The 13,383-nt window shown below is 35.4% G+C and overlaps 2 protein-coding genes across 7 annotated transcripts in view; one reads left to right on the top strand and one right to left on the bottom strand.

Moving 5' to 3' along the window:
• VPS13B (vacuolar protein sorting 13 homolog B) overlaps window positions 1–4,213 on the bottom strand; it is a 317,155-nt gene extending 312,942 nt beyond the window's left edge. For 4 of the 5 annotated variants that reach the window (XR_005554918.1, XM_039328885.1, XM_039328881.1 and 1 more), the window contains exons 1-3: window positions 4,075–4,213; window positions 2,829–2,996; window positions 1,274–1,417 (exon numbers count right to left, since the gene is read on the bottom strand). Coding sequence is in view for 4 of the 5 variants with exons in the window: in XM_039328885.1 (XP_039184819.1) it covers window positions 1,274–1,417; window positions 2,829–2,975 (291 nt within the window). In the remaining variant the exon portion in view is untranslated. Of the gene's footprint in view, window positions 1–1,273; window positions 1,418–2,828; window positions 2,997–3,995 lie in introns of all 5 variants that reach the window. The other variant, XM_039328880.1, reaches the window with a different exon arrangement.
• On the top strand, window positions 4,122–9,800 carry LOC120301498. 2 transcript variants are annotated; one of them, XM_039328887.1, is made up of 3 exons: window positions 4,122–4,652; window positions 5,460–5,504; window positions 8,535–9,800. In XM_039328887.1, the coding sequence occupies exons 1-3, from the start codon at window positions 4,152–4,154 to the stop codon at window positions 8,559–8,561; spliced, it is 573 nt and encodes a 190-aa protein (XP_039184821.1). In that variant the 5' UTR covers window positions 4,122–4,151; the 3' UTR covers window positions 8,562–9,800. The 2 variants fall into 2 exon arrangements, with proteins under 2 accessions (XP_039184821.1, XP_039184820.1); XM_039328886.1 differs by lacking the exon at window positions 8,535–9,800 and having other exon boundaries at window positions 5,460–5,787.
• Window positions 9,801–13,383: the final 3,583 nt, after the last annotated feature.

The following is a 13,383-nucleotide window of genomic DNA, read 5'->3' as shown; positions in this document are numbered from 1 at the left end:
GGTCACGTGATGACCCAATTAACAACCAGCACAACTTACAACTGTAATTCTGGATTCAATTATGGTTGTAATTCAAGGATTACCTGTAATGGATTTGACAATTAGGCCCCCAATTCAACATTTATTCAATTTGGGTAAATGGTGGCTTCCTTTTTTTTTTTAGAATCTGGCTCTTAATTTTAATAAATTAGATACATGCTTTAATGCATTTCCAATAAATTATTGCTGACTATATATTTACCTCATTAAAATGATAAATCTGGAAGAATCATCTACATTTACTACTGGAAATAATGCATAACTGCACAATTCCAGGTGTGAAGACAAATTCTTCCAAGGTCAAAAGCAAACAACTTAAATCCAGATTAGTTCATTATAAGCCTTAGACACAAAAGACAGCTGGATGACTTTAGGCCAGTCACTCAACTCACAGTGTTGTTGTGGGGACAATAGGGGGAAGAAGGAATATCAGATGTGTTAGCCACTTTGAGTTGTTTATAAAAATAATAAAAGCAGGATATAAAATAATACATAAGGGACATATAGAGATTACTCCTCCCATCAAAAGAAAGATTAAAACAGACTGCACCACAAGACCAGGAGAAAATGGTGCAGGAATTTGAAACTTGATTTCACTATAAGTAGAGCTTGATCTGACATATAGCAATTGCTGAAATTCTTTCATAATGAATACAGTTTTGCAATAAACCTATCAACATTTGAATCCTTAAATCTCTGCTTCTGACATTTCCAATTGTGGTGTTTGCCAAAAAAAACCCTTGACAACTCAGTTTCAGCATGCTTCCCAACCACTTAGTATGTTCAACATCAAATTAGAATATCCAGTTACTAGACTATAAAGATAAATTCCAAGTCAAGAAATTTACATGAAATTCAAGCAATGGTACAGAAAGATTAAACTATATTAAACCAAAAATAATACTCCTGTATCTTTTCCTAGTGTCACAACAATAGCCATCTCAAATAAAGAGATCCAGAGAATTAGCTGGTTAAAAAAAAAAACCTGAAAGAATTTGACTGGTCAATCCCAAACTATTACCAGTTCAGCAAAAAAATGGTACCAACTGCTTTGAGCGAAAACATAATTTTCCTGAACTTTCAATCATAATTTCACAAAAGTTGTAAAACATTCTTCAAAATTCTAAACATAAGATTACTAACAGAAAACACTTTAAATAACAACTACCAATATTAAGAAGCCATATGACTCAATTCACACTGTCTTGCTTTATTTGGGCTTGCCAATTTTTACCTGTAGTCCATCCTTTAACTTCAAGATACACTCCATTGTATTGATTGTAATCACGACTGGTTCTGAACCCAGTTTTGTCCATGGTACATGAATACGCAATTCGTGAATGTGTCCACTTAAAAAGGTAAACGGCAATTTCAGCTCCTTGAAAATTAAAGTACATGAGATAACTGAGTTAGCTATTAAAACCCAATTTAAAGAAAATGAGTTGCTTGAACACCTACTTACAATTATCAAAACTTAGTTCAGCATATATCTATTTTAAAAGCTAACAATATTCGCACACTTCAAATAATTCGTTGCAATATGTTTTCCATTCAAAATAAAGAACTGGATTCCAGAGAATTCACAATTCCATGGATTGTTTGGATTTTATAATTGATGCTTGAAGTTTTAAAAGTAAAAGTGCATAGCTTACACAATCTAAAATACATTAACCATGTACAGTTACATGATTTCTGCTGATGAATGGTTACTAAAAGAACTGCTTACAGCATCTTTCAGAAAAAAATCCCATTTAATATAACCCTTCAAGAATTTTAGAATAATATAAGTTAGATATTCTACGTAGGCACAAGAGACTACAAACTACAACTCATGTCTCAGTATATGAAATTTGCTCTAAAGCAAAAATTCATATGAATCATATATTTATTATGGATATGCATTCTTTGTTGGACTGAGAGACTAAATAAACAAGACATAGGAAAGCACCATTTCTGTCTTATTGATATTGTCCCTATGAGAAATGAGGTTTCTAGATAACAGCTAAATTTTTAGAAGTATAAGATATACTAATAAAGCAAAGTGGTGGGTGTATGTGTATGTCAAAGAAGAAAATACTGTACAGTTACTAAAATAACTGAAGAATTACCACCTCTCAGTATCAATAATTAAACATGAAATAGTAAATATAATGCAGCACTTAAAGCTGAGAACCCAGACAATAACAGTTATAGCTGCAATTGCAATTTTAATCTACAATATATTATGTGAGATGTTTATGCTTTTTTTGCTGACTTATGAGAACTTTTGTATTTATATCCATTGCTTGATAACCGCCCATTGATTCAAATGTAAGTTTTAACAATAACCAGTTCACATGTCAACAAAGAATAAATATTAGTAGCAATAAGTATTTTACAGTATAGCATTAAGACTTCAATGTACAAAATGTTAATTTAGAACGTTTTAACAGAATTAGATTTTTAAAAGTGTTCTGGCTACATAGTATTCCACATTAATTATCAAAGAATGGTTATTTATTCATATAATGGAAACCGTAGCCTATTTTAATATTTTAGTGAAAAAGTTGCATAATTTAACTGAAATCCTTCCAAAATTATCACATGTATTATGTAGATATGCGTTTAGACACACGCAGTATTTATCAATATAACAAAGACATATGAAATATTAATACATTATATCATGTAGTTATAATATATAGTATATATTGTAATCTAATAATATTCTCAGACTATTATCATTAAGAATAACGTATTTTAGGATAAAGTTTTAAGACTTAATCAAAATGATTACAATTATAATATACCTGTTCAAGAACATCAAGTTTTAGTTCAAGTTTGCTGAGAACTACATCTCCTCCCCAGAGTGACAACTGTAAATCAGAGGGCTTCAAATTCTTGATATAACGATTCACATAACTCATTAGAATAGGAGTTACATAGGATTCCAGCATTGTGCCTTTATTGACAAGAGCCTTTTAAGAAAACATATTGTAACTTTAGTATACATAATAATTTAGGGTTAGCTGTATATTAAACAAAAGCTCATGGATTTAAAATGCTATACTGTACTCTAACACTTTGGATCAATATATATTTACTTGAAAATTTAATGCAATATATAACTAGGTATTAAAAAGTAAAAGTAAATCCAGTGGAATCTGTGGCTTTTATTCTCAGCTAAATGATAATAAAGATATTGCTATTATATGTATATATCCAGCAAACTACAACTATATTTGCTCCAACAAAACCTCTTCCCCTTTGAACCCCCCTCCACTACATGCATGTCTGTCTGTGTTTGTATATAAAACACACATATATATACAATCATATCCATCAAACAATGACTTTCAGAAAATGAGGCTGCAATTAAAAGGATTGCAACCAGCATGATGTCTTCTTCCACACATCTTCCACACAAGCCAAAACTAAATTTCTGCATTTGGGTTTAATGTTTTTTAATTCAGTCAATGATTTAACTCCATAATATTGGATTGCAATGTACAGCAAATTAAATGTTAGTACTTTCTGTAATCTGTTTGCTCTTAGGCAACAATACAAGTAGACTTTACGTGCAAAAAATAATTAGGGCATCAGTACTGATGTACTTTGAATAAATTTGTATTCTGCCCATAAATGATCATGATCTTCTTGTCTGAATGCAAGCAGGCAAATATTTGAAAAAATATTATAAAATAACTTTAGCACACAACACTACTGACACTGCTGTGTCTATTCCCCCCCCAAAAAAGTTTTCACTATATGTATCGTCTATTTGTCGCAATGTCATGACTTAGCATATCTTTCAACTCAGTTAACTGTAGCTAGTTAAGAAACAAAACCGCCTACTCACACGTCATACATAATTCATATTTTTACGGACCACGACAACAGACCATCTCTCATTAAAGCAGCAATATATTCTCAGAAGGTCACAGGGCACAGCAGAAAGCATGCAAACAACCATGTACCTTTCAGGGGTTCGACCCGAACCCCGAAATTCGGCGTCGCCCCCCCCCAAAGCAGGTCCAAGAGGCAGCAGCTTCGTACCTCTGGGGCTGAGGCTCCCACCCTTCTTTCACGTTGAACCCCCTCTTCGGCTGCCTTCGAGTGTGACACGCGTCCAGATGCGTGCTCCTGCTTTGTGTCTTCACATCTGCCTCATGAGTAAACTTCTGCCCAAGCAGCCTCCGGCTCTTCTTCTGCCCGCCGAGTCCGTTTTCTCATTAGGCCTCCACGGTCAAAAACTGCTCTTCCCGGCTACCTCACAAACCGTGGCGTTCCGGGCTAGCCACCGCCGGGACCCTCATTTTCAGGGTCAGCCTAACAGAAAAGCACCGCCGAGGGTCAAAGGGGCTGCGCTCTGCAAGTCCGCCGGGACACTTCCGGGTTCCACGACAACTGGTGTTCCCCTTAAAGCCGCCCTTCAAAGTCTTAGGGACAGGTTTCGCGATGACACCATCCGGCGGAAGACATTCCGGAGGGCGAAAAGAGGGAAAGCTGGTGGGAAGCGCTTGCGCTCAGAGCCCGAGGAGTCGCTTTCTATTTCGCAGCGGCTGCCGCGAGTTCAGACAATACTACGGACTTCGGAGTATCCCGTTATTTTTGGAGCAGAGTTCTCCTGGGAAGTAATAAGCCAAGTTTTTCTTCCCTCGCGGGTGTTTCTGGTCCCGGCATTCTTCATGAAGGTTGCAGCGGAGCAGGAGAGTCCAAGTCCAGGCGCGAGGAAGAGGTTTGGACCGGGACCCACGTCGCTTTCCCAGGGAAAGCGAAGAATGAACCGGTCTGACTCCTCCGCCTCTTCTGGCGACTTGCATTTTAAAGCACCGCCGGCTCGATAATTGAATGTGTGTCCGACATATTGTGAGGATCCAAAGGATTTGGGTCAGTGATGGCGTGGACGCCGGTCTCAGGAGCATTGGCCCAACCACAGCTTCGCTTTAATGTTTGATGTAGAGATGAAAGGAGACTAGGGTTTCTCTGCTGCTGAAGTGCTACTGTCTTCACGTCTCTTTCAGCTGGCATGAAATGTGGACAATTTATCTCGCTTTTGTTTTGACTCACTGCTGAAGGATGCTGTCCTGAGTCTGTGGGGCAGCCGGTATAGTTGGTTAATTCCTCCAGCCGATCGTCCCTCTTTGGCGCATCATCACTTAGCAAGAGAACCAGTCCCCAGTTGCATCATGCAGAAGGACCGGGCTAGGTCTACTGCAGGATTCCCTTGTCATGTCTAGACACCATCCTGTTGTAACCTAGAGTCAATAAAGTTTAAAAGAACCAAAGTCATGAAAGGTCAAAGCAATACTTTTATTTAGAATTGTCCATTTAGGAACTAGACAACGTTGGCAATACATGCTGGCTGGAGAATTCTGGAAGTCACCTAGTTTGAAAAACACTGATTTAGAATTTCTTTCCCACTCTTGTATTTGCAACAGATGCTGCTTTCAAGATTCCTCGGTTTTCTTTGGGAGAAGCTGGAGGTAGTATATCCTGCCATTAGACCTTCAGTCTATTTCAAGCCCCAGTGGCTATTATTGTTGCTACTTTGTCCAGGCAAGCAAGGCTGACCTGAGTCAGTGAATCAGTGCATCCACAAGGGGGGAAATTAAAGCATATAATGAAATGTGTGTCATGATGAAAATCTTGCAATGTACTTACTTGCATCAGACATTGGGATGCAAGTATGTATTTGGCATTATGACACCTCTGAACGGATGTCATTTTTGCGTCATTGTGGTTTTCTGTGGGCACAGCCACAATTGAATGGACATTGGTAATGGGGGAGGAGTGGGGGGGGTGAAAATACTATAATCTCAGATATAAGAACAGGTTCATATAACATGGTAAACCAAAATGTAGATCTTTGATTTTGGCTTACCATATTATGCAAACCAAATCATTACAATATGTTTTGGCTTGATATTGTATAAATGCAGCCTAAATACTTACTAAATTGCTACTTTTACCTTACCATTTCATTCTAAAATGTTGTATAAAATCTGATTTCCTATGACCTTGTACCTCAAAGAAGAGGCAATAGAAATATTTCAAGTGCAAACAACCAAGGTCTAAAAAATCTTGTTGCAAAAAACAACCATCTCTAAAAGAGAAAAGTTTTATTCCCAAGTGAAGTTTTCTAACAACAAATATTAAGTACTTGCTGACTTCTAAATTTTAAATCTTTAAAGTTAGATGTCTCAGCCTCAGCAATTTTAAGATGTGTGGACTTTAACTCCCATGCTATCTGGGGATTTCTGGGAATTGAAGTCCACACATCTTAAAGTTGCTGAGGCTCAGAAAACTGACTTAGACTAAAGCATATTTCATCACGGAGCAAAATGTGCTAGAAGGAACTATAATAAATTGGTATCAATCAAGAATTTAAATCTATTTTCCCAGTATATATTTATATTTTTTATTTCTAAACCACTCATCTCCCTGAAAGAGGGGCTCTGGACAGTGATAGCTAATTCTTATTTCTTTATTCTAATAATAAGCATTTAGAAAATATTGCTTAGATTAGGTGATTTTGTTCATTAATATATTTTTTCTATACTTTTGTAATTCAGGACAACTATTTGATTGGTTATTGTTATAATAGAACCAAGAGCACTCCAGCTTAACAAAATCTCAAAAATGACTTGCATTTGGAATCCTAAACTATTTTGCTATTTTTCATGGTAAAGTCTGTTTCAGAATTTAATTTCAAAGAAGCATAATTATCCTTCAACAGACATTTTATGGCATGTTATTATTGGAATTCAAAAATCATTTGTCTTATTCAATAATTTATAAATTGACTGACTTGTCACATACACCTGCTTCATGAAGATGTTATAATAGTTGGATTCACACAACATCCTAAATAATAAACCAGGAATAGACAATATAGTGTCTGGAATCATGGGTGGGAGTTTTGGAATCCAGTCTTGTCCAAAATTCTATGTCACATTCATAATTTGATCCTCCATGAATCTCATTTGTCCCTTTTTAAAACCATTGAAATTGGCTGTCATTAGCAAAATTGCTGGCTGTCAATTCCATAATTTTCTCTGAATAAAGCCAATACGTCATTCTCTAAATCCTGAATATCCTACATTAATTTCAACAGAATAACTGAGGTTCTTTTATTGCGAGACAGGAAGAAACTATTTTCTGTCTAATTGATTAATTTATTGGACTTGCAATCACAAAACTCTTGATGGTTTATAATAATCACTCTGTTCTGTGCAAAACTCTGTGTAATATTACTTTATGCATGATTTTATATACAGGTAGTCCTCAACTTATAACATTAATTGAGCCTGGAATTATGGACATAAGTAAGTTGTGCCAGTTCATTATATGACTGACCTGATTTTACAACATTTTTTGCAACTATCATGAACACCACAGTCATTAATCAAATGCTGTGGTTGTTAAACAAATCCACTGTTCTGACATTTTTTGCTAAAAACTCGAAGTAAATGCTGGTTTCCAACAATACAGTCATATGACCATGAAAGATTACAAATGGCTGTAAATGCAGACTAGTTGTCGAGCATTTGAAATGAAATTATGTGACCGCAGTGAGGGGGTCAGCCATCAAAACTTCAAATTCAAGTCATAAGTACCTTTAGGGGATCCCTGGTAACTTCAAACAGTCACTAAGCAACTGACTGTTAAGTAAGGACTACCTATACTGCTGTCATGTTACTCCTTTGTTCTAGAACCCCAACAGCTGTAGTTTTTCGTTAGCACTATAGAACTAGATTACTACAACATGCTATACTGTACATTAATCCAAATGTCAGCAGCTCATTGATGGGTGACAGTTGCTGTAGTCATATTAACACCTATGCAATAGACCCTAAATTGACTCCTAATAGGTCTGCAGGTGCAATTAAAAATTCTGGTGTTCACCTATAAAGCTCTAAGCTTGGCTTCTAGGTATCTCCAGGAATGTCTCCAAGTAGTATGTTCTTCCTGAAACAAAATAAGCAGGTAACTTTCCATTCTGGGAAGATAAAATGGTTTGGGCTCAGGAACAGTGATTTTCTGTAATGGCCTCTATCTTGTGAAATAATAGCTGTGCTAAAAGCTAGGTTTGTACTTAACCTGATAGCTTGCCAGAAATTGGTTAAAAATGAATTTTTGTTGTGAAATATTGGGAAATCATGTAGCTTAGTCCATCTATAATTATTATAAGTTCATTGCTATGTTGTCTAGAGTATGTTTACTCTAGATAATTTACTATGAGATTTCTCTCCTTGCAAACCAGCCATGTCTCTATAACATCTATGTACCAGTGAATTCATGTATTTTGTTCTTTATAAAGTCTATCTCATTAAACATTCCTCTTCTTTATATACATTTGTTTTAAAATTGCGGTTTCTATAAATGTTCTGTATAACTTTTTCAGTTTTTTATGTGTTGCTATTTTGGGAATATAAGCAGTGGAATTAACTGATAATGCTCCAGGAAGAAAGATTATGATTCTCATAATTATCTGTGTGTCATTCTTCTTTCAGAGCTTCATTAATCGCAATCTACTATGAATAATTTGAGTCCGAAAGGCTAACTGTAACTGAACCCAAAGGACCAATGTAATCTGAGCTTACATATGCACCATGAAGTTATTTGGCTTTCTGCCCAACCTCCCCCCAAACAAGTGAAGCAATAAGAATGCAACCTATTGACCAGTCAGCATCTTCCAAAACATCCTATCAATAGCCTTGGAGATTTCCTTTCCAGGAGCACAGAGGAGCCTTCATAAGATTCCATGGAAAATTTTGAAAATTTAAATCTTAAGCAGAGGAAGTTAAGATCAAGTGGGCAATGATTCATGAAGGGTCACATGGGACAGAATTCAAAGGCAATCCTTACAGAAAGCGAAGACCACATGTGAACCAACAGAGAGAATGAAATTTCTTTCTGCGGAACTCAGAAGTCAGCTTTAGAGTGGATTCAAGAATCACCCTTGAATACCCAAAAGGTATTTGAATAAAATGCACTCTGTAAACCAGCCTGAAAGCAAAAGACAGCTAAAGGCTGGGACTGAAACCAAAACATTCTAGAGTGAATCTTCAGAGAATGAATACACTCAAATTGACCTCCCTGTGGCCAGCTGCAATGAGAAATTAGATCTGTGTGTTTTCAGACGTTGCAAGAAAGGAGAATAGAGAACAGATGTGCTCTCTTTTTCTTCTTTCAATGGACTTCAGATACTAGCAGTTTGCTCACTTTCTTTTCCTTCTAAGTACGGGAGGAACTTTTTATTTTGTTACAATGCAGATCTCTAAATTTAATTGAGTGATTTGAGTTCACCATCAGGCTAAACCCTGGTTATGAGGTTTGGGTGTTTAGATAGGTGTTACTTCATGGAAAACACGTGGTATGTAGAACACAGACAAGCACATAGGAAAAATCATGACTTTTATCAATAATACAAAACTATGCAAAGCATAGATCTGGATCAATTCTAATAAGCTCCAAGTTGGATAAACTTCAAAAGTACCACCACTTGAATGTTTCATTTATATATTTATCAAGATTTATAAGGCTGCCCAACTCTGTGATTCTGGGCAGCATACCACATAAACACATAACAATAATTTTTAAAACTATCAACAAACAACTGGTACTGTAGATATAAAAGCTAACAGCCACAATGTAAAATGCAGCCAAATACAGAACAAAATAAACTTCAGAGGGTAATCCCCACTCAAAACATACAAAATATGCAGATAAATTGTTCACTGTTTAGTGGTCATAAATTCTCAATAGTTAAGATTTGTCATTTTGTACCCCTTTACTAGTACAAATTAGCTTTGGAGAGTAAATGTAAAATACACTAAATAATAAACTGTACTACTGCATTGGTCTTCGATCAATTCTTTCTGAGCTTTCAGTTTCTGAACTAAACCTCAAAACACTACAGAGACATGAACATTAAAACGTCTTTGTGAAATGAAACAATACAAGTACAAGACCAATTTTAAAAGCCATTTTGGGTCTACATGCCAGCCAGAAGAGGGAGCATAAGCCACTGTAGAGTCCTGCTGCTGATAAAACGCAGCCATTTTGTCCAAAGAAAATTCGAGAAGGTTAGCCTTCTAAACTAAAATAATTTAAGATACAGCATTATTGCAAGGCTGTGGAGTTAACGCAAACAAATTCTGACACATTGGATACAAAATTGCTTCCATATTTGGATGAAATGTTGGATTCTAAACCCCAGTTCTAGCTTTTATACCTGGGTTTCAATTATGTTCATTAAACAAAGATTCCTCTCCTGTCAGGGTAATAGTTTCCCCCCCCCCCAATGCTGGGATAAGAAACAATGTGATAAGATGCCAGGTTTTTTATTTTTTAATGTGCTTAGTTTTTTTGGTTTTATTATGGTTTTGTTTTTACTTTGATTGCTCAGAATTGGTTATAAGATGAGCAGCTATTTAAATGTCTTAAATAAAATATTCTGGGCTTTTGTTCTTATATGTGAGGCCTGCATGCCTGAGAACAATCTGAGATTACCAATTTTCTAATTTATTTATCAGTTAATCACTTAAATTAAAGCAAAGATGGATTTTATTTAGTTGTTATTTAAATGTTTATATTCCTCTTAAATACATCAGCAGGACAAGCTTATCCAGTGTTTCCTCAAAAAACAAAGCTGGAAATTTTAATCTTTTGAATTATTTTGTGAGTGAGAATAGCATGGTAAAAGCATTGAGCGTTACAAATGCCTACACTGGAAAAATATTTAACTTTCCATCAGTTTTATAGCATGTGCCATTTGACACTTACTATCTATGCTTAATGGGGATAGAGATGAATACAATGTATTTTTCACACAGCAAAACTTTTTTCATAAAGTCTGAAATTTTTTAAATTTGACAGGGGAAGAATTCATATTGCAGATGGTACTTCTCATTTTGTCTTTTTATAATCCAACACTGATACTGGATTCTAAAATTTATCTAAACCTTATCATTTCTGAAGGTTGTTTTCATGTACTGTATGAATTTATATTTGTCACTTTCAGTGTATTCTTTAATGAACAATGAAACATAAATACTTTGCTTAAGACATTTGTACATCGGAAGTACAAAAGTAGGCTAATGAAAAACAAAACTGAGAAAGCTTCACTATTTATTTTAAAATATTTGTATAGCTGCCCATATTAAAACAACTTTGGGTGGCTTGCTGTAATTGTTTCTGTAAAGACCTACAAGAATATAAATTGTGTCTAGTTTTAGTTATTGTTTTATAGTTTGGCATGTTATTTTTATGAAAGTCGAGTCCAAATCAACTCCTGTATTGCACACTGAAATTATGTAGAGAGTTGAACAAACATGACTGGATTTTCTTATCAAAAACTCCTCATTTAAGTACCAATAAAAGAGAATATCTGTAGCTCAGGGTTCAAATGAAGGGTTGTTGTTGCTCTCTGAGCTTGGTTGTTTTCTTGCAAGAAAAACAACCAAGCTCAGAGAGCACAAAGACACCTCAATTAACTCCCAATGTTAGAACAAGAAAAGTTGTTATATCTACTAGTATAATATTTTCTTATTTTCTTTTGTCCTTTCTCTTTTTTCACTCTCTTTTTCTTCTTGTTCTGTCTCAGAATGCCTTCCTTCAAACAAATTAACTTTCTAAAATAATTTATCTAGAGCAAAGCATAGATCCAATGATGATTGACATCTTTCAAGCGTCTTTGTTACTTATTGGTTTAGTGTCAGTTATTGACAGCTCCAGTTGGGAAAAATGCTAATCGTATTAGCACCCAAAGCAATTCAATTTTTCTTTCACATCAAAACCTATCATAAACTGCACTGTCATCAGTTTGTTGATAAAAGAAGAGGTCATGCCTAAAGGTGAGAATGAGGGTGTGTATGAGAAATGAATGCCTTAAAATAGAAAGTTCTGAAGAAAATGTGCCTTTATGCAGCCATATGAAATCTTGTAACATTTTGTAAATTAATAAGGCATCTGTTCTCATATCTTTTAAATGCCTGCACACTACCATTCTCTTCATCCAAGCATTCTCTGCATGAATTCAATAGAAATGGCTCGTTTCATTTTTTGTTTTTCTTCCCTTACTTACTTTTTATTTTATTTTAAAGGTTTAATTTACCTTATTTCATTATCTTAAATCATTCCAGTTTTATCTACTGTATATAGATAAGGGCATACAGCAAGAAGAAGAAAACAAATTCTTCCTTTTTGCTGTCTGAGATTTACTAAAACACCAGAATAACTTTGCCTTTCTTTTGATCTAAATGAAAACAAAATTAAGTGTTGTTCATCTAATGTCACATTAGTCATGTTACATTGGAGGCCAAAGTCCTCGTTCTGTACCACACACAAAGAGTAAATAAATGCTCCCTCTGAAGTGGGAAGAATATAAAAAATGCATTCGTTTGCGTGAGATATAAAAATGTATGTTCACACTTCTGAAATGTATGGCTGCTTCGTTCACACTTTGAGCCAAAGGCAAACAAGCATAATTCTAATTGGCAGCTGGATGACATTCCAAACAGGCACCACATTAATTTACTCACCTCAGTCAGATTTCCCATGCAACCTGCACAGCACGCAGCCAGGAAATCTGACAATAAATCCTGTGTCTCTGTACAAAATAAACTCCAAAAATCCCTATACAATGAAGTGTGGCAGCCAGGGAATTACTCTTGTTTAACACTAGTAGCAAGTAAGATGCCTGCTTGCTTTCATTCACTGCTTCTGTTTGGGATCTGAAGTAAGTTTCTGATTGTAAGAAAAATGTTTTCTGGTTTGCTTTTCTTCATTGTGTGGAGAATGAAACTCAATGAAAGGAATCTCTTTTGTTGTAATTCTTGGAACAGTTTGCTAGTCATTACTGACTTTTGATTATCTGATTGTAAGATTAAGTTAGATTTATGGCAGAGTAGGAAGAGAAGTAGGATCAAGACAGAGACAAACATCACTAGGGAGAATTCTCTCAAACCAAACTTCAACCTTCCTTCGACGGAGTTGATAGCAGCAGCAGCAGAACCTTGAAAGATGATCTTCATATGGGAATTTCTTTTACATGAGAATGAATGGGGCCACTCCAAGTGGAAAAACAATGTTTTTCCAATTCCAGAATTATCAGCTGAATGCATCTATGTATGTCCTGGACTGAGTTGACCTGTAATGACATGCATCTGGTAGGACTGCTGATCTTGGGAAAATGTACAGTACTACATCTAAACTGTTTCATTTACTTTGCTGTGTCTCAAAGACTCATTTCTTTGATAGATTTTTTTTCTAATTTGGCACCTTCCCAAATATGTTGGGACTCCAGTCTCAAGCATTCACTTTCTAACAAAGTTACTTCTGTTTAAAAGAAATTTCTAG

The sequence above is a fragment of the Crotalus tigris genome, unplaced genomic scaffold (genome assembly GCF_016545835.1).
Source record: "Crotalus tigris isolate CLP2741 ecotype Arizona unplaced genomic scaffold, ASM1654583v1 scf7180000024384.25900115:4084858, whole genome shotgun sequence".
NCBI lineage: Eukaryota > Metazoa > Chordata > Lepidosauria > Squamata > Viperidae > Crotalus > Crotalus tigris.
The sequence above is the reverse complement of the archived record's forward strand: the minus strand, read 5'-3'. Positions and strand labels throughout refer to the sequence as shown.

Excerpts from the sequence above, each read along its gene's own strand:
- LOC120301498 (XM_039328886.1), top strand. The coding sequence starts at position 4,152 with ATGCGTGCTCCTGCTTTGTGTCTTCACATCTGCCTCATGAGTAAACTT. Across the intron at positions 4,653-5,459 it reads GAGCAGAGTTCTCCTGGGAA|ATGCTGCTTTCAAGATTCCT; the intron begins GTAATAAGCCAA and ends TATTTGCAACAG.